The 19290-nt window shown below is 48.1% G+C and overlaps 1 protein-coding gene across 1 annotated transcript in view; it reads right to left on the reverse strand.

The window, feature by feature from the left end:
- The window catches only part of nup155 (nucleoporin 155), a 224258-nt gene extending 207205 nt beyond the window's left edge, over positions 1-17053 (reverse strand). The window contains exons 1-4 of the mRNA XM_059645000.1: positions 16993-17053; positions 15081-15223; positions 14286-14423; positions 3114-3210 (exon numbers count right to left, since the gene is read on the reverse strand). Coding sequence (XP_059500983.1) covers positions 3114-3210; positions 14286-14423; positions 15081-15222 — 377 coding nt within the window. The 5' untranslated portion in view covers position 15223; positions 16993-17053. The remainder of the gene's footprint in view (positions 1-3113; positions 3211-14285; positions 14424-15080; positions 15224-16992) is intronic.
- Between the last annotated feature and the right edge of the window lie 2237 nt (positions 17054-19290).

A 19290-nucleotide genomic window follows, 5' to 3' on the forward strand; every position in this document is an offset into this window, starting at 1 on the left:
CAGAGCACTTGGAAAACAGTGACTGGATTGCACAAAAACAGCATGAATTTACTGTCGGAAATCACGTTTGTCAAATCAACTGAAATTTTGTGAAGATGTAACTAGTGGAGATGATCCTGGGAGTTGGGGAGCAGCCATGTAGTTTATTTCGCTTTTCAGAAGGCATTCGATAAGGTCCCGTGTAAGAGATAAGCATGTAAAATTGTAGCTCATGGGATTGGAGGTCAAGTATTGAAATGGATTGTGATCTGACCGGGAGACAGGAAACAAAGAGAAGGAATAAACATGTCATTTGCAAAGTGGCAGCCAGTGACCAATAGGTACTGCAGGGATCAGTGCTTGGATCCCAGCCACATTATACAGTAAAAATTTAGTATGAGCAAATGAAATGGAATTGGGTGGCACTGTGGCTCAGTGGGTAGCACTGCAGCCTCACAGTGCCAGGGACCCAGGTTCGATTCCAGCGTCGGGTGACTGTCTGTGTGGAGTTTGCACATTCTCCCTGCGTCTGTGTGGGTTTCCTCTGGGTGCTCCGGTTTCCCCCCACAGTCCAAAGTTGTGCAGGCTTGGTGGATTCGCCATGCTAAATGGCCCATAGTGTTCAGGGGTGTGTGGGTTATAGAGGGGTGGGTCTGGGTGGGATGCTTCAAAAGGGGGCGGTGTGGACTTGTTGGGCCAAAGGGCCTGTTTCTACACTGTAGGGAATCAAATCTAATCTAATCTAATCTTCAGATTTGAAAATGATACAAAGCTGGGTGGGAGAATAAATTACATGGATGATGTACAGATGCTTCAGCAGAATTTGGAAACATTGAGTGATTGCACCGCATCAGCCACGCATGTGCCCAATGTGGGTAAACGTGAGGTTAGTAAAAAGAATGGTACAACACAGTCTATTCCAATGCACGACACGTTTCCGAATTAAAACGTTTTGCGTCTATATCCTTCTATTCCCTGCCTATTAATGCACCTGTCAAAATACTTCTGAAACAGTGCTTTACATCCACTTCTACCACCTCGGCAGGCAGCACATTTCAGGCACTTACCATCCTCTGTGCAAAAAAAATGTGCCTTTCACATGTCCTTTAAAATTTCCCTTTTTACCTCAAATCTATATCTCCTGTATTTTACATTTCCACCCTGTGAAAAAGACTCTGATCATCCATTCTAATCACAGAATCCCTACAGTGTGGAAACAGGCGCTTCAGCCCAACAAGCCCATACCGACCCTCAGAGAATGCCACCCAGACCTGTCCCCCTATAACCCACCTAGTCACACATCCCTCAACACTATGGGCAATTTAGCATGGCCAGTCCACCCTACCCTGCACATCACTGGACAGTGGGAGGAAACGAGAACACCCAGAGGAAACCCACACAGGCACTGGGAGAATGTGCAAACTTCACACAGACTATCGTCCAAGGGTGGAATCAAACACGGGTCCCTGGTGCTGTGAGGTAGGAGTGCTAACCACTGAGCCACCATGTCACCCCCAAATTGCTAACCACTTCCCGCTCAATTCTGCAAACTCCTATCAGGTCACCCCTCACCATTAATAACACTAAAATGAAAACAAATTTGTCCAATCACTCCTAATTGTTAATACCTTCCAAACCAAGTGGCATCATAGTAAACCTTTTCTGTACCATCTCCAAAGCCTACACAATTTTCCAGTGGCACGATGATCAGAACTGTACACAATATTTCAAATGTGGCCGAACTAATGTTCTTTATAGCTGCAATGTGATTTGTTAATTTTACTGCTCTACGCCCCATCAATGAATGCAAGCATGCCATATACCTTCTTTACCACCTTATCCACTTCAGTTGCCACTTCCAGGGAACTGTGGACCTGTATGTTAGAACCCTCAGTATGTTCATGTTTCTAAAGTTTAACCATTTACTGTATACTTGCCTGCTGCATTAGACCTTCCAAAATGCATCATCGTGCATTTTGGACTAAATTCCACCCGCCATTTCTCCGTCCATGTTTCTAGTCTGTCTCGAATCAGATGTCACATTGTCAGGATCCGAACAGTCCATTTAGGAGTGAAAGGAGAAATTTTGTTTTTCTTTCGTCATTCACAGGATAAGTGCTTCGCTGGCTCGGCCAACATTTGTTGCCCATCCCTGATTGCCCAGAGGAGAGTTCAGACTCAACCACATTGCTGTGGGTCTGGAGTCACATGTAAGCCAGAGCAGATAAGGATTGCAGTTTCCTTCCTTAAAGGAAAATAATGAACCAGATGGGTTTTTCCTAACAGTCAACACTGGCTTCACTAGATTCTTAATTCCAAATATTCACTGAAATCAAATTGCACTATCTGCCATGACAGGATTCGAACCCGGGTCCCCAGAACATTATCTGGGTGTCTGTATTAACAGTCCAGCGATTATAACACTAAGCCATCACCTCCCCCGGGTGAAATTTTTCACCCAGAGAATGGTAGCCTGAGCAATTCTCAGCCACATAAATTGGGAAGACAAACTGTGCTTGATTTCAAGAGTTAGGAAGAGATTTTAGGCCTAAAAGGATCGAAATATACAGAGAAAGTGAGAACAAAATACTGAATGACACAGTGATTGGCAGAGATGGCTTGATGTGTCAAATGACCTACTCCTGCTCCTAATTTCACCATCACCTTCTTCAGTGACTGCTTGTACTGGCAAGCTCTTCATTCTCCATATAACAGAATTTCTCTTAATTTTTTTAAAATTGTTTTCATCTTGTCTTAATGCTCTCTTGTTCTAGACGCACTCACAGGAGGAAAGTATTGCTCCACTACTTCGAACTAATTATTCGGAAGGCCTGAGCAGGTCTCCCAGTTTTTTTAGGCACACAGCAAACCAGCCTAACGTGTTTAGTTTTAACTGATAATGGCACTTGCTTCAATGATTCAAATGATTTCATTGTTGTAGGAAGAAGCACGGCTTAATGTGAATTAACTCCAATATAAACATTACGTCACCTCCTTGGCTTTCGTTCCTATATGGTTTGTGACTTGAGCTACCCAACAAAGCCAACAGACAGACCATTCCTAGATAACAAAGTTTGGAGCTGCATGAACACAGCAGGCCAAGCAGCATCTCAGGAGCAGAGTACTCTACTTACCCATCTTCATAATTCCACATGAAGATGTCACTGTCGATGGTGAGCCAGGCCTTGCCAATCTCAGGGAAAACACCCATCATACAATTGCACTGCATGTCTGCAACTGATGTAAGGAAATGACTGAATCACCAAAGATAAAAACATCAATTCCTGAGTGAAACTGTACCTCAACAACGAGAGTGACACATGACACATAGTGCACGCGCAACAGTGAAGGATCATGTGGGCAGGAGAGCATGAGCATGGGGAAGTGGGAGGGCAGAAAGACCACAGCAGAGAAAGAAAGCACATGAAGGGGGGAAGAAAGTGAGCATCGGAGAGTGGGCACATACTCAAGTGACAGCCACGGGAGAGGGTCAGCAGGTGGAGGGATGGGGGGGGAAGAGAGAGAGAGAGAGAGAGAGAGAGAGAGAGAGAGCGCGCCGCACGCACATGAGGACAGGGAGTGCCAGTGCGCGCATGGGAGAGACAGACAGACAGAGATCTGCAGCACAGAAACAATTCCTTCGGCCCAACTTGTCCTTGTCGACCAGGTTTCATCAACAGAATGATCCCAATTGCCTGAAATTGGCCTGTATTGCTCTAAACCTTTCCTATCCATGGATCAATTCTCTTTTAAATGTTGTAATTGTACGTACTTCTACTGCTTCCTCGGGATGCTTGTTCCATATCTGCACCACACTGTGTGAAAACGCTGCCTCTCATGTCCTTTTTAAATCTTTCTCCTCTCACCTTCAACCTATGCCCTTTTATTTTGGAATTCCCAAAGCCTGGGGAAAAGATTTGGCTATTCACCTTATTATGATTTTATAAACCTCTGTAAGGTCACCGCTCTGTCCCTTTTGGTCCAAGGAGAAAAGTCCCAGCCTATCCAGCCTCTCCTTATAAGATAAGAACATAAGGACTAGGAGCAGCAAGTTTTGAGATTTGTAGCTCAGGTTGAGGTTCTGGTTGTGAGTTTGCTCGCTGAGCTGGAAGGTTAGTTTTCAGACGTTTCATCACCATTCTAGGTAACATCATCAGTGAGCCTCCGACGAAGCTTCGTCGGAGGCTCACTGATGATGTTACCTAGAATGGTGACGAAACGTCTGAAAACTAACCTTCCAGCTCAGTGAGCAAACTCACATCCAGAACTAGGAGCAGGAGTAGGCCATCCTGCCCCTTGAGCCTGCCCCGCCATTCAATAAGATTATGGCTGATCTTTTTGAGACTCAGCTCCACTTACCCGCCCACTGACCATAACCCTGAATTCCTTTACTGTTCAAAAATTTATCTAGCCTTGCCTTAAAAACATTCAGCGAGGTAGCTTTAACCATGTCACTGGGCAGGGAATTCCACGGATTCACAACCCTTTGGGTGGAGAAGTTCCTCCTGGCCTCAGTCCTACATCTGCTTCCCTTTATTTTGAGGTGATGCCCTCTTGTCCTAGTTTCATTTACTAGTGGAAACAACCTCCCTGCCTCCACCTTATCTATTCCCTTCATAATCTTATGTTTCTAGTAAGATCTCCCCTCATCATTTTCCATTTCTGTTGTTAGCAGTAGGAAGAGCAGGAGATTGGACCAGGGGCCCGTCGGGAAGCAGGTGAGTCAGTGATTTTAAATCTTTAAAAGCTTACGTCGAGCGTCGGAGCCCTCCATTTCTGTTGTGAGCAGCAGCACCTCAGACAGCAGCATTTTCTGGGAAAGGAAGGACTTTGTTTCCCCTCAGCTATAGAAGTGATCGTTTTCTAAACCTGAGACCCTATCCTTGTGGGGTCTCTCACCCATCCACCTCCTCTAACCTTATACACCAGGGACAAATCAGGTAAGCTTCTTTTTTTTTATACTTTCTGATAAGAGGACGAGTAGGGATGGCAGTAGAGGTAGAGGAATGTTCCACCTGCATGATGTTTGAGGTGAGGGACGCCATTAGTGTCCCATTCAAGTTCATCTGCAGGAAGTCCATCCAACTCTTGCTCCTCCAAGACCGTGTTAGGGAACTGGAGCGGGAGCTGGATGAACTTCGGATCATTCGGGAGGCAGAGTCTGTGACAGACAAGAGTTTCAGGGAAATAGTTAATCCTAACCACGAAGAAAGCTGGGTAACTGTTAGAAGGGGGAAAAAGCAGTCAGTGCAGGGATCCCCTGTGGTCGTTTCCCTGAAAAACAAGCATACCATTTTGGATACTGTTGAGGGGGACGACTTACCAGGTGCATGCAGTAGGGTGCAGGTCTCTGGCACAGAGTCTGTTCCTCTTGCACAGAAGGGAAGCAGGGTTAAGAAGAGAGTGTTAGTCATTGAGGACTCAATAGTTAGAGGGGCTGTTAAAAGGTTTGTCAGGAACGAACGAGACTCACAGTTGGTCTGTTGCCTCCCAGGTGCCAGGGTCTGTGATGTCTCGGATCGTGTCTTTGGGGTCTTGAAGGGAGAGGGTGACCAGCCCCAAGTTGTGGTCCACATAGGCACCAACAACATTAGGTAGAAAGAGGGATAGGGATGTCCGGCAGAATTTCAGGGAGCGAGGGTGGAAGCTGAGAGCTGGAACAAACAGAGTGGTTATCTCTGGTTTGTTACCCATGACACGTGATAGCGAGGCAAAGTACAGGTAGCGATTTCAGCTGAACATGTGACTGCAGGGATGGTGCAGGAGGGAGGGCTTCAGGTACATGGACAATTGGGGCTCATTCTGGGGAAGGTGGGACCGCTACAAACAGGACGGTCTCTACTTGAACCAGAGGGGCACTAATATCCTGGGTGGGAAATTTGCGAGTGCTATTCAGATGGATTTAAACTAGCTCAGCAGGGGAATAGGAAACTGAGGTGTAGTTCCAGTACACTGGAGGAAGAGAGTAGGGAAGGCATGGGCAGGATGTCACATGAGTGTGCTGGCAGACAGCAAGCTGGTTTGAAGTGTGTCTACTTCAACGCCAGAAGTATCCGGAATTAGGTAGGCGAGCTTGCAGCATGGATAGGTACCTGGGGCTTCGATGTTGTGGCCATTTCAGAGACATGGATAGAGCAGGGTTAGGAATGCATGTTGCAGATTCCAGGGTTTAGATGTTTCATTAAGATCAGGGAAGGTGGTAAAAGAGGGGGAGGTGTGGCTTTGTTCGTCAAGGACAGTATCACGGTGGCTGAAGAGACTTTTGACGAGGACTCGTCTACTGAGGTAGTACAGGCTGAGATCAGAAACGGGAGAGGAGAAGTCACACTGCTGGGAGTTTTTTTATAGGCCTCCACAAAGTTCCAGGAATGTGGAGGAGAGGATTGGCAAAACTATTCTGGGCAGGAGTGAACGGAAGAGGGTGGTCATTATTGGAGACTTTAACTTCCCCAACATTGACTGGAAATGCTATAACTCTAGTACATCGGGTGGATCAGTTTTTGTCCATTTGTGCAGGAGGGTTTCCTGACACAGTATGTCGAAGGGCCAACAAGAGGGGAGGCTATACTGGATCTGGTACTTGGCAATGAAACAGACCAGATGTTTGATTCAGTGGTAGGTGAGCTCTTTGGAGAGAGTGACCATAATTCGGTTATGTTTACTTTAGCAATGGAAAGGGATACGAACATGCCACAGGGCAAGAGTTATAGATGGGGGAAGGGCAATTATAACGTGATTAAGCAAGACTTAGGAAGCACAGAATGGGGGAGCAAAATGCAGGGGATGGGGACAATCGAAATGTGGAGCTGGTTTAAGGAACACATATTGTGTGTCCTTGATAGGTATGTCCCTGTCAGGCAGGGAGGAAGTGATAAGGTAAAGCTATGAAGAGAGGTTGAGTAGATGAGGATTATTTTCATTAGAAAGACGGAGATTGAGGGGGGACCTGATTGAGGTCTACAAAATCATGAGGGGTATAGACAGGGTCGATAGCAAAAAGCTTTTTCCCACAGTGGGGGACTCAATTACTAGGGGTCATGAGTTCAAAGAGAGAAGAGGAAAGTTTAAGGGAGATATGCGTGGAAAGTTCTTTACACAGAGGATGGTGGGTGCCTGGAACGCGTTGCCAGCGGAGGTGGTAGACGCAGACACGTTAGCGTCTTTTAAGATATATTTGGACAGGTACATGGATGGGCAGGGAGCAAATGGACACAGACCGTTAGAAAATAGATGTCAGGTTAGACAGAGGATCTTGAACAGCGCAGGCTTGGAGGGCCGAAGGGCCTGTTCCTGTGCTGTAGGTTTCTTTGTTCCTTTCTTTGTTTGTAAGGGAACCGTGGTCTACTAAAGAAATTGTATCACTTGTTAAGAGGAAGAGGGAGGCTTATGTGACGATGAGACGAGATGGTTCAGATGAGGCGATGAAGAATTACAGATTAGCTAGGAAGGATTTAAAGAGAGAGTTAAGAAGAGCAAGGAGGGGACATGAACAGTCATTAGCAGGCAGAATAAAGGAGAACCCTAAAGTTTTCTACAGGTATATGAGGAATAATAGGATGACTAGGGTAGGAATAGGGCCAGTCAAAGACAGATGTGGGAAGTTGTGTGTGAACTCTGTAGAGATGAGAGAGGTGTTAGTTCTCATCTGTTTTCACTCAGGAAAAGGAGAATATTGTAGAGGAGACGACTGAGTTATGGGCTACTAGATTTGAAAGGATTAAGGTTAGTAAGGAGGTGGTGTTGTCAATTCGAGAAGGTGTGAAGGTAGATAAATCCCCTGGGCCAGATGGGATTTTTCCAAGGATTGTCTGGGAAGGTAGAGAGGAGGTGACGGAGCCTTTGGCCTTGATCTTTGAGTCCTCATTGTCTATAGGTTTAGTACCAGAGGGCTGGAGGATTGCAAATATTGTGCCCTTGTTCAAGAAGGGCAGTACGGATGACCCAGGTAATTATAGACCTGTGAGCCTTATGTCTGTTGTAGGAAAAGTTTTGGAAAGGATTACAAGAGATAGGATTTATAATCATCTAGCAAGCAACAATTTGACTGGAGATAGTCAACATGGATTCGTCAACGGCAGGTCGTGTCTCATAAACCTCAGAGTTTTTTGAGAAGGTGACCAAGCATGTGGATGAAGGTAGGGAAGTTGGCGTGGTGTACATGGACTTCAGTAAAGCTCTTGATAAGGTTCCACATGGTAGGCTATTGGGTAAAATACGGAGACAAGGGATTGAGGGAGATTTAGCAGTTTCGATTAGAAACTGGCTTTCTGTAAGAAGGCAACAAGTGGTGGTTGGTGGAAAATATTTAGCCTGGAGTCCGGTTACTAGTGGCATGCCTCAAGGATGTTTTGGGGCCACTGCTGTTTGTCACTTTTATAAATGACTTGGACACAGGCATTGGTGGATGAGTTAGTAAGTTTGCAGATAACACTAAAGTCGGTGGAGTGGTGGACAGTGCGGAAGAATGTTGCAGGTTGCAGGGAGACTTGGATAAACTGCAGAATTGGGCCGAAAGGTGGCAAATGGAGTACAATGTGGATAAATGTGAGGTGATTCACTTTGGGAGGAATAATAGGAAGGCAGAATACAGGGTCAATGGAAAGATTCTTGGTAGTGGGCCTGTGCAGAGGGATCTTCGTGTGCATGTACATAGATCCCTGAAAGTTGCCACCCAGGTTGATAGTGCTGTTAAAAAGGCTTACGGTGTGTTAGGTTTTATTGGTAGAGGGATTGAGTTCCGGAGCCGTGATGTCATGCTGCAACTGTACAAAACGCTACTGCGGCCTCACTTGGAACATTGTGGGCAGTTCTGGTCGCCCCATTACAGGAAGGATGTGGAAGCATTGGAAAACATGCAGAGGAGATTTACCAGGATGTTGCCTGGTCTGGAGCGCAGGCCCTCTGAAGAAAGGCTGAGGGACTTGGGTCTGTTCTCATTGGAGAGAAGACGACGAAGAAGGGATTTAATAGAGACATACAAGATGATCAGAGGATTAGATAGGTTGGACAGTGAGAGTCTTTTTCCGAGGATGATGACATCAGCTTGTACAAGGGGGCATAGCTACAAATTGAGGGGTGACAGATTTAAGACAGATGTCAGAGGCAGGTTCTTTACTCAGAGAGTGGGAAGGACGTGGAACGCCCTGCCTGCCAACGTAGTCAACTCAGCCACATTAGGGGCATTTAAACAGTCCTTGGATAAGCATATGGATGACGATGGGATAGTGTAGGGGGATGGGCTAAGATTAGTTCACAGGCCGGCACAACATCGAGGGCCGAAGGGCGTGTTCTGTGCTCTATTGTTCTATGTTCTTCTGAATTCCAATGAGTATAATGCCAGTCTATTCAGTCTCTCCTCAAAATCTAACCCTCTCAACCCTGGAATCAAACGAGTGAATCTCCTCTACACCCGCCCCTCCCGACACTGTGCTCGTATATCTCTTCTCAAATAAGGAGACCAAAACTGCACACAGTCCTCCAAGTGTGGCCTCACCAGGACCCTATACAGCTGTAGCATTGCCTCCCCGTTTTTAAAACCCATCCCTCTAGCAAAGGCAGACAAAATTCCATTTGCCTTTTTAATTAACTGCTTTACCTGCAATCCTACTTTTAGTGATTCATGCACAAGAACACCCCAGTCCCTCTGCACAGCAGCATGCTGCAATTTTTTACTATTTAAAACATCGTCTATTTTGCTGTTATTCCTGCCAAAACGGATGACCTCACACTTATCAACATTGTACTCCATCTGCCAGACTTGGCCTGGGCTATCTATCCAGAGACTATCCATATCCCTCTACACTTTCAGTGTCTTCTGCACACTCTCCTGGCTGTCATCTGCAAATTCTGACACACCACACTCAGTCCCCAACTCCGAATCATCTATGTAAATTGTAAATAATTGAGGTCCCAACAATGATGCATGAGGCACACCACGGGCCACCGACCGACAACCAGAACAACACCCATTTACTCCTACTCTTTGCTTTCTACGGGTCAACCAATCCTCTATCCATGTCAATACATTACCTGTAATACCGTGCAAATTTATCTTATGTAGCAGCCTTTGGTGTGGCACCTTATCAAATGCCTTCTGGAAATCCAGATACACCACATCCACAGGTTCCCCATTGTTCGCCATGTAAGTAACGTCCTCAACAAATTCCACCAAATTAGTTAAACATGACCTACCCTTCATGTACCCTTGCTGGGTATTCCCAATGGGACAATTTGTACCCTGATGTCTTGCTAGTTCTTCCTTAATGTTAGATTCAAGCATTTTCCCGACTACCAAAATAAAGCTAACTGGCCTATCGTTTTTCTAATGAAGGATCTAGGCCTGAAACGTCAGCTTTTGTGCTCCTAAGATGCTGCTTTGCCTGCTGTGTTCATCCAGCTCCACACTTCATTATCTCGGATTCTCCAGCATCTGCAGTTCTCATTATCTCTGGCCTATTGTTAACTGGTTTTTGTCTATTTCCTTTTTTAAACAGTCACATTGGCTGTTTTCCAATCTGCAGGAACCATGCCAGAGTCCAGTGAATTTTGGTCAATAATTACTCATGCATTTGCTATTTCCCAACATCACCTCTTTTCGTGCCCTGGGATGCATTTCATCAGGGCCAGGTGTCTTGTCTACCTTTAGCCCCATTAGCTTTCCCAGCACTGCCTCCGTGGTGATAATGATAGTTTCTAGGTCCTCACCTGCTCTTCCCTTCTTGCCATTACTTTTCGGCATGTTATTTGTATCTTTCACCTTGGAGACTGACACGAAATAGTTGTTTAATGTCTTGGCTATTTCCTCATTCCCAGTTATTAAATTGGTCTTCTCATCCTCAAAAGGGCAAATGTTTACGTTCGCCACTCTTACAATTTACATACATATAGAAACCTCTGCTGTCTGTTTTTATATTCTGAGCTAGTTTACTCTCATAATCCATCTTACTTTTCTTCATAATTTTTATGTGGCTTTCTGTTGGCCTTTAAAGATTTGCCAGTCTACTAGTTTCCCACCACTCTGCTTTTTTTGTATGTTTTTTTTCAATCTGATACTTTCCTTTATTTCCTTAGATATCCATGGCTAGCTCTCTCTTTTCCGACAGTTCTTCCTTATCACTGGAATATACTTCTGCTGAGCACTGTGAAAAATTGTTCTGAAAGTCCTCCACTGTTCCTCAATTGACCCACCACAAAGTTTTTGCTCCCATTCAACCTTAGCTAACTCCTCGCTCATTCCTTCATAGTGTCCTTTGTTTAAGCACAGGACATAGATACTGGACTTAAACTTCTCACACTCCATCTCTATTCGAAATTGGACCACACTGTGATCGCTCCTTCCGAGAGGATCCCTAACTGTGAGATCATTAATTGTTCCTGTCTCATTACACAGGACCACATCTAGGATAGCTGGCTCCCTTGTAGGTTCCAATATATATTGTTCAAGGCTGCCATGACCGACCTGGTTTGACCAATCAATATGTAGATTAAAATCCCACATGATAATTGCTGTACCAGTTTTACATGCATTAGCTATTTCTGTGTTTATTGCCCACCCCCCCCCCCCCACGATGTCCTTATTTGGTGGCCTCTAGACTACACCTATCAGTGACTTCTTCTCCCTGCTATTCCTAATTTCCGCCCAAATGGATTCAATGTTTTGTTTAGTAGAACCTATATCGTCTCTCACTCACCTCAAGCCACACCTCCATTTCCTACCTACAAAGCTCATCCCACCCCCTTGACCTGTCCGTCCTCCCCAGACTGACCTATCCCCTCCCCAGCCATACACTCCTCTCCACCTATACTCTCCACTCCACCTATCTTCTCCTCTATCCATCTTCGGTCCGCCTCCCTCTCTCTCCCTATTTATTTCAGAACCCTCACCCCATCCCCCTCTCTGATGAAGGGTCTAGGCCCGAAACGTCAGCTTTTGTGCTCCTAAGATGCTGCTTGGCCTGTTGTGTTCATCCACCTTCACACTTTGTCATCTCTCACTACTGCCCTGATATCATCCTTAAAAATCAGAGCAACACCACCTCCCTTACCTTCCTGTCTGTCCTTCTAAACAGTTTGATAACCCTGGATATTTAACTCCCAGTCATGAACATCCTGTAACCATGTCTCTGTAATGGCCACGAAATCATACCCATTTGTCATTATTTGCACCGACAACTCATCCACCTTGTTTCGAATGCTCCGAGCATTCAGATAAAGTGCCCTGATACCAGTTTTTGCAAACTTATTTTTGGATCCTAACACCTCCATTAATAACAGCTCTTGAGTTCGCCTTCCCTTTAACTTCTTTCCTGATTTTCAATGGACTTGAAGCTTCCTCGTACACCTGCTAACCTGGTGCTTTGCCTTACATTAATTGTTATTCTCTCTCCAAGCTCGCTTCTCCCTTCCCCCCTACTTAAAGTCCTATTAACCACCCTATTTACTCTTTTTGCCAGAACACTGGACCCGGCCGTGTTCAGGAGGAGTCCATCCCAGCAGTATAGATCCCTCCTGTCCCGGAACTGATATCAGTGCCCTATGAAAAGGAAACCCTCTTTTCCACACCAGTCTTTTAGCCACGTGTTTACTTCCCTGATCCTCGCCTCCCTATGCCAATTTGCACGTGGCTCAGGCAGCAATCCACAGATTACGACCCTTGAAGACCTGTTTTTAATTTTGTTCCTAGCTTTTCATAATCCTGAAACAGGTCTTTTTTCATAGTCCTGCCTATGTTGTTGGTACCAACGTGAACCACAACAACTGCATCCTCCACGTTCCCCTCCCTCTCTAGTATCCTCTCAAGCCAGTCAGAGATGTCTCGCACCCTGGCAACAGGCAGGCAACACACCATGTGGGATTCTCTATTCTGCTTGCAAAGGATACTGTCTATCCCCCTGATTATGGAATCCCCTAAACTACAATCTGTCTTCTTGCTCCCCCCTCTTGAATGGCCTCCTGGACCTTGGTGCCATGGGTCAATTGACTCAGCCTTCCTGCAGCCCTGTTCCTCAACCACGCAGGGAGCAAGTGCCTCATACCTTTGAGACAATGTCAAGGGCAGCGGCTCCTGTGTTCCTGTACCTGCCTCACTCATAGTCATACACTGCTGTCCCTGCCCGTCAATCGAAGTAACATTATTTAATCTACTAGGTGACTGTCTCCTGGAACACAGCATCCAGGTATCTCTCCTCCTCCCAGATATGCCGCAGTGTTGGGAGTTCGGATTCCAGCTTATCAACTTTGACGCAGAGCTCCTCAAGCAAGCCAACACTTGTTGCGGATGTGGTCACTGCCATTCTCAATGGGCTCCCACATCATACAGCTGCAACACAGCACCCGGCCTGCCATCTCTATTTAGTTAATTATTTAAAATTAATTAGTTTTTTTTTTAAGTTTTGCAGCGTTCGTTGCACCAGTAAGTTTAGTCCGTTATATACTCAAACAAACTTCGGCTTTGCCTTCCAACCCGCTCCCAGAGGATGTGGCGTCTAGGTGACCACTTGAAAGATAACAAAGAGATGAGGAAAAAGAAATGCAAACAGCTTACCTGCTCACCACACTTAGTTGTTATTATTAGGTTACAGGAGGTGGAAGGGTGGGAGACACTACGGGTGTCGTGGCTCGGGTATTAGTTAATTCCCAAATTTATTGGGTGGAAGCTTACCTTGCCAGGCTACCCTTGCACTTCCTCCCGGACTCCTGTCGCTGAAACAACTGAACATAACTCAAACTTTCCAGTCTTGGTAGCATCTTTGTAAATTTTTCTTGCAACGTTTCCATTTTAACAAATCACCGAAGGGTGACCAGAATTGTACATAGGACACCAAATGTGGCCTGGTTTGTCTTACTAAAGTATGACACCTCACATTTATTTGAATTAAAATCCATCAGCCATTCACTGGCCCACTGGTCCAGTTGATAAAGATCAAGCAGTACTATTTGATAATCTTCTTCATTGCCCACTATACCACCCATCTTGGTGTCAGCCACAAACTTGCTAACCATGCCTCCTATATTCTCATCCAAATCATTTAATGACAAATGCAAGCTCAGAAGAAAGACAGCATGCACAGGAGAGAGGGAGCATGTGACATCAAGCAAAAGGGTGCATGAGAAAAAGAGAGTGCGAGGTCAAACACTGAAGGATGAACCAGAAGAACGAGTTGCTACAACAATGATTCACGGTCAGTGCAGCTTCTAAACACAGTGACACCGATTATTAACTTGTGCATATACTACTATAGACCCACAGCAGGAGTGCAAATGCTACAGCATACATCACTCTCCGATCTACGAACACAAAAAGATACGTCCGAACTGTTCAACCAGTTCTGGGGGCAGTGGGACTCTCCGGATAGGGCTGATCTCTGGGAGGTTGGGGAGTGATAGCAGGCCGGGTCCTTGGAGAGGATAATCCATGTCTGCCATCCCAGACATGGATGGACTGTCTGCAATCGAAGAGAAAATGGTCAGAAAAACATCACTCAAGCTGATATCGTTCCCCCACAATTTATTTTCACAATGCTCAAGAGTTTTGTTTTCTGAATATCTTTATATTTTTGTTTACTTGGGCCACAGGCAGGTACATGGAGTTAGACTACAGATCTGCCATGATCTCATTTACTGATGTAACGAGTTCAAGGGTCTGCTTCTGTTCCTATGTTGCTATAATCTCAAGAGGTAAACCACTGAGGACCGAGATGAGGAAAAATTTCATCACCCAGAGAGTAGAGAAAGTATCCAAGGTTACATGTCTACCTGTCGATCTCTGATGTATGATTGTGGAAGCTGCTGTTGCAGCTGGACTGAGGATGTCCGTGCAGAAGACAAAGGATTTCGAGAGAATGCAGCAGTTGACGCTTGGTTGTTAACAAGATAAACAGGTTTTTAATCAGTAATGGAATAAAGAGTCATCTGGAAATGACAGGAAAGTGTAGTTGAGGATTACTAGATCAGCCATGAACTCATGGAATAGTGCTGCAGGCTTGATGGGCTGAATGACCTAATTCTGCTCCTACTCCTGTAAGACAATGGTCTTACAGCTGACTTCAGTAGCAACAAATAGTATCACCCTGATCCGGGGGTTGGGCAAGATCAGAACTCACTGTAATTGGGGACATTGAGCAATTCGGCCAGATCCGGGTACAAGCGATCATCTAACAGGTGTTTGTCAATCAGTCTCCCCGCATTCTCCAGTGAATCGATCGTCGTTGTCCCAGGGCTGTTGGGGCAGATCACAGGTGGCATCCTAAAGAAAACAGAGACCCAGAGTTGCAGAAACATTAACATCAGGCACAGGAGGAAAGGAAGCAGAAACAGGGAGTACAGAGAAGAATGGAGAGGGGGGCAGTGAAGCAATGGGAAGAGTGAGGAGGCAGGATATGGGGGGGGGGGGGGGGGGGGAGGAGATGGGGATGGGAAAGTGGGACTGGGGTGAAGTGCAGGTGGTAGGATAGGGGATGGGATGAAGTGGTCTGGGGGAGTTATGTTCCCGGTGGGGTGGGGGGAATGGTGGAGTGCGGTGATTGGGGGGAATGGGGTGATGGGGGGGAATGGGGTGATGGGGGGGAATGGGGTGATGGGGGGGAATGGGGGAATGGGGTGATGGGGGGGGAATGGGGTGATGGGGGGGAATGGGGGGGGAATGGGGTGATGGGGGGAATGGGGTGATGGGGGGGGGGAATGGGGTGATGGGGGGGAATGGGGTGATGGGGGGGGGGAATGGGGTGATGGGGGGGGGAATGGGGTGATGGGGGGGTGATGGGGGGGGGAATGGGGTGATGGGGGGGAATGGGGTGATGGGGGGGGAATGGGGTGATGGGGGGGGATGGGGTGATGGGGGGGGGGATGGGGGGGGTGGGGTGATGGGGTGATGGGGGGGGATGGGGTGATGGGGGGGGATGGGGTGATGGGGGGGATGGGGTGATGGGGGGGATGGGGTGATGGGGGGGGGGATGGGGTGATGGGGGGGGGGATGGGGTGATGGGGGGGGGGGATGGGGTGATGGGGGGGGGGATGGGGTGATGGGGGGGGGGATGGGGTGATGGGGGGGAGGGAATGGGGTGATGGGGTGGGGGGGAGGTGATGGGGGGGTGGGGGGGAGGTGATGGGGGGGTGGGGGGGAGGTGATGGGGGGGTGGGGGGAGGTGATGGGGGGGTGGGGGGGAGGTGATGGGGTGGGGGGGGGAGGTGATGGGGTGGGGGGGGGAGGTGATGGGGTGGGGGGGGAGGGAATGGGGTGGGGGAATGGGGTGATGGGTGGGGGAATGGGGTGATGGGGGGGGAATGGGGTGATGGGGGGGGAATGGGGTGATGGGGGGGGAATGGGGTGATGGGGGGGGAATGGGGTGATGGGGGGAGGAATGGGGTGTGGGGGGAGGAATGGGGTGTGGGGGGAGGAATGGGGTGGGGGGGGAGGAATGGGGTGGGGGGGGAGGAATGGGGTGGGGGGGGAGGAATGGGGTGGGGGGGGAGGAATGGGGTGGGGGGGGAGGAATGGGGTGGGGGGGAGGAATGGGGTGATGGGGGGGAATGGGGTGATAGGAGGAATGGGGTGAGGGGGGGCGTGGGGTGAGGGGGCTAATGGGGTGATGGGGGGGAGTGGGGTGATGGGGGGGAGTGGGGTGACGGGGGGGTTATAATCCGGGGGGTGGGGGTGATGGGGGGTACTTTCCGGGGGGGGGGTGATGGGGGAGAATGGGGTGGTATATTCCCGGGGGCGGGGGTGATGGGGGGATATATTCCCGGGGGTGGGGGTGATGGGGGGTATATTCCCGGGGGTGGGGGTGATGGGGGGGTATATTCCCGGGGGCGGGGTTAATGGGGGGGATATATTCCCGGGGGTGGGGGTGATGGGGGGATATATTCCCGGGGGTGGGGGTGATGGGGGGGTATATTCCCGGGGGTGGGGGTGATGGGGGGGTATATTCCCGGGGGTGGGGGTGATGGGGGGGTATATTCCCGGGGGTGGGGGTGATGGGGAGGTATATTCCCGGGATAAAGCAGATATTTTCTCACTTGCTCGGGTTCCCGCTCCAGCTCTTTTCCGCGCTCTCCTCCACAAGTCAAAGGTCAACGCCAAAGAAAGCACGGGAGGAGACAAGAGGGACCACTGTCATTCCGGCCCGGGTGGAGGATCTGCAGCCTCCGAGTGGACGACACCTAGCGCTAGGCGAGACAATCGCAGACCGGAGTCACTCCTTGCTGCTGGAATGCCATCCATTTTCCCAATTCCTTCGCTTCCGCCACGTCTGCTCCCGAAATGAGGCGCACCGTTCCTGGACATCCCAGAATTTCAAAGACTACAATTTCCACCCCAAGTGGTGGAAAACGCCCCCAACTGCATGTCAGAATCCTTCGAGTGTGGAAACAGGCCCTTCGGCCCAGCAAATCCACACTGCCCCTTGAAGATTCCCACCCAGACCCTCCCCCTATAACCCACACACCCCTGAACACTACGGGCAATTTATCATGGCCAATCCACCTAATCTGCACATCTTCAGACTGTGGGAGGAAACCAGAGCAGACACGGGGAGAATGTGCAAACTCCACACACAGTGATCCAAGGGTGGAATCGAACCCGGGTCCCTGGTGCTGTGAGGTTGCAGTGCTAATCCCTGAGCCACTGTGCCACCCCCCTGCCCCCAAACTCTTGCATTTCCCACATCTCAGCCCTCACAACCCCTCCCCACAACAAAAACAGAGACAGAATTCCCCTCATCCTCACGTATCACCCCATTAACCTCTGGATTCAACACATCATTCTACAGCACTTTTGCCATTGCAATCTGACCCCACGTCAAGGATATATTTCCCTCCCCACCCATATCTGCCTTCTGTAGGGACCACTCTCTCCGTGACGCCCTCCTCTGCTCCACACTCCCCGCCAGCCCCACCACCCCCAGTACTGTTCCCTGAAACTGCAGGACGTGCTACACCTGCCCCTACACCTCCCCCCTCACCTCCATCCCAGGACCCAAAAAAACTTCCCACGTCTAACAGATGTTCATCTGCACATCCGTCAATGTGGTATATTGTATCCGCTGTTCCCGATGTGGCCTCCTGTACATCAGGCAGACCAAACGGAGGCTTGGAGACTGCTTTGTGGAGCACTTACCCTCAGGTTGCAACAAACCACAACACCTCCCAGTCATGAAGCACTTCAACTCCCCCTAGCCCAGGCAGCATCAGAGGAGCAGGAAACATGATATTTTGGGTTGGGACCCTTCTTCAGAAAAACCACTTCCCTCAAAGAAGATTTCTGAAGAGGGGTCCGGACCTGATATGTCATCTTTCCTGCTCCTCTGATGCCATATCCCTAGCCCTGCACTCATCCCTGTAACATGTGAACAAGGACACCTACATCACACTCCTGCTCATTAACTACAGCTCTGCCTTCAACACCATTATCCTGCGTAGACTGAGATCAATACTCCATGATGTTGGTCTTGGCTCTACCTACTGCAGCAGGATCCTCAGCTTTCTGGCCCAAAGACCACAATCCATGAAGATGGGTACCTGCATTTCTTCCACTATAACACAATAACAACTGCTCTGCCCAGGACTGTAGGAAACTACAGAAGGTGATGTGCACAGCCCGGACCATCACAGAGGCCAACCTTCCATCCATGGACTCCATTTACACGGCTCACAGCTGCAGAAAGGTGGCCAACATCATCAAAGATGCATCTCGCCCTCAGTAATGATCTCCTACAGCCTCTTCCATCAGGCAGAAGGTACAGAAACCTGAACATATATCAGCAGGTTCAGGAACAGCTTCTTGCTGGCTGATATTAGACTGATGCATGGACTCTACCCTCAAATAATGCTGATTTTGCTAACATTGATCTCGCCTACCTCATGCTCTGTGCAATTTAACTTGAATACCTCTATCTAGCTCTGATCTATACATCCTTGCTTACTATGATCAGCCTACACTGCTCGTAAATAAAGCTTTACACTGTACTTCGGCACACATGATAATAAATCAAACAATCAATCAATCAACCTCCAATTAGAGACAGTATAACCAGTGCCCCTTGACATTTAAATGTTGTGACCACCATTGCATCTCCTACTATCAGTCTGGGGGTTACCTATGACCAGAAACTCAACTGGTCTCACCATATAGATACAAATGGCTGCAAGTGCAGAAGACTGCGATGAGTAACTCACCTCCTGACTCCCGAAAACCAGCTCACCATTAAAAAACTGAAAGAACAGAGGATGCTGGAATATCAAAAACAAGCACAGAAATTACTGGAAAAGCTCAGTACAACTGACAGCATCTGTTCTGAAAGGACACTAGACCCAAAA

Source organism: Stegostoma tigrinum, chromosome 3 (assembly GCF_030684315.1).
Source record: "Stegostoma tigrinum isolate sSteTig4 chromosome 3, sSteTig4.hap1, whole genome shotgun sequence".
In the NCBI taxonomy this organism is placed as follows: Eukaryota; Metazoa; Chordata; class Chondrichthyes; order Orectolobiformes; family Stegostomatidae; genus Stegostoma; species Stegostoma tigrinum.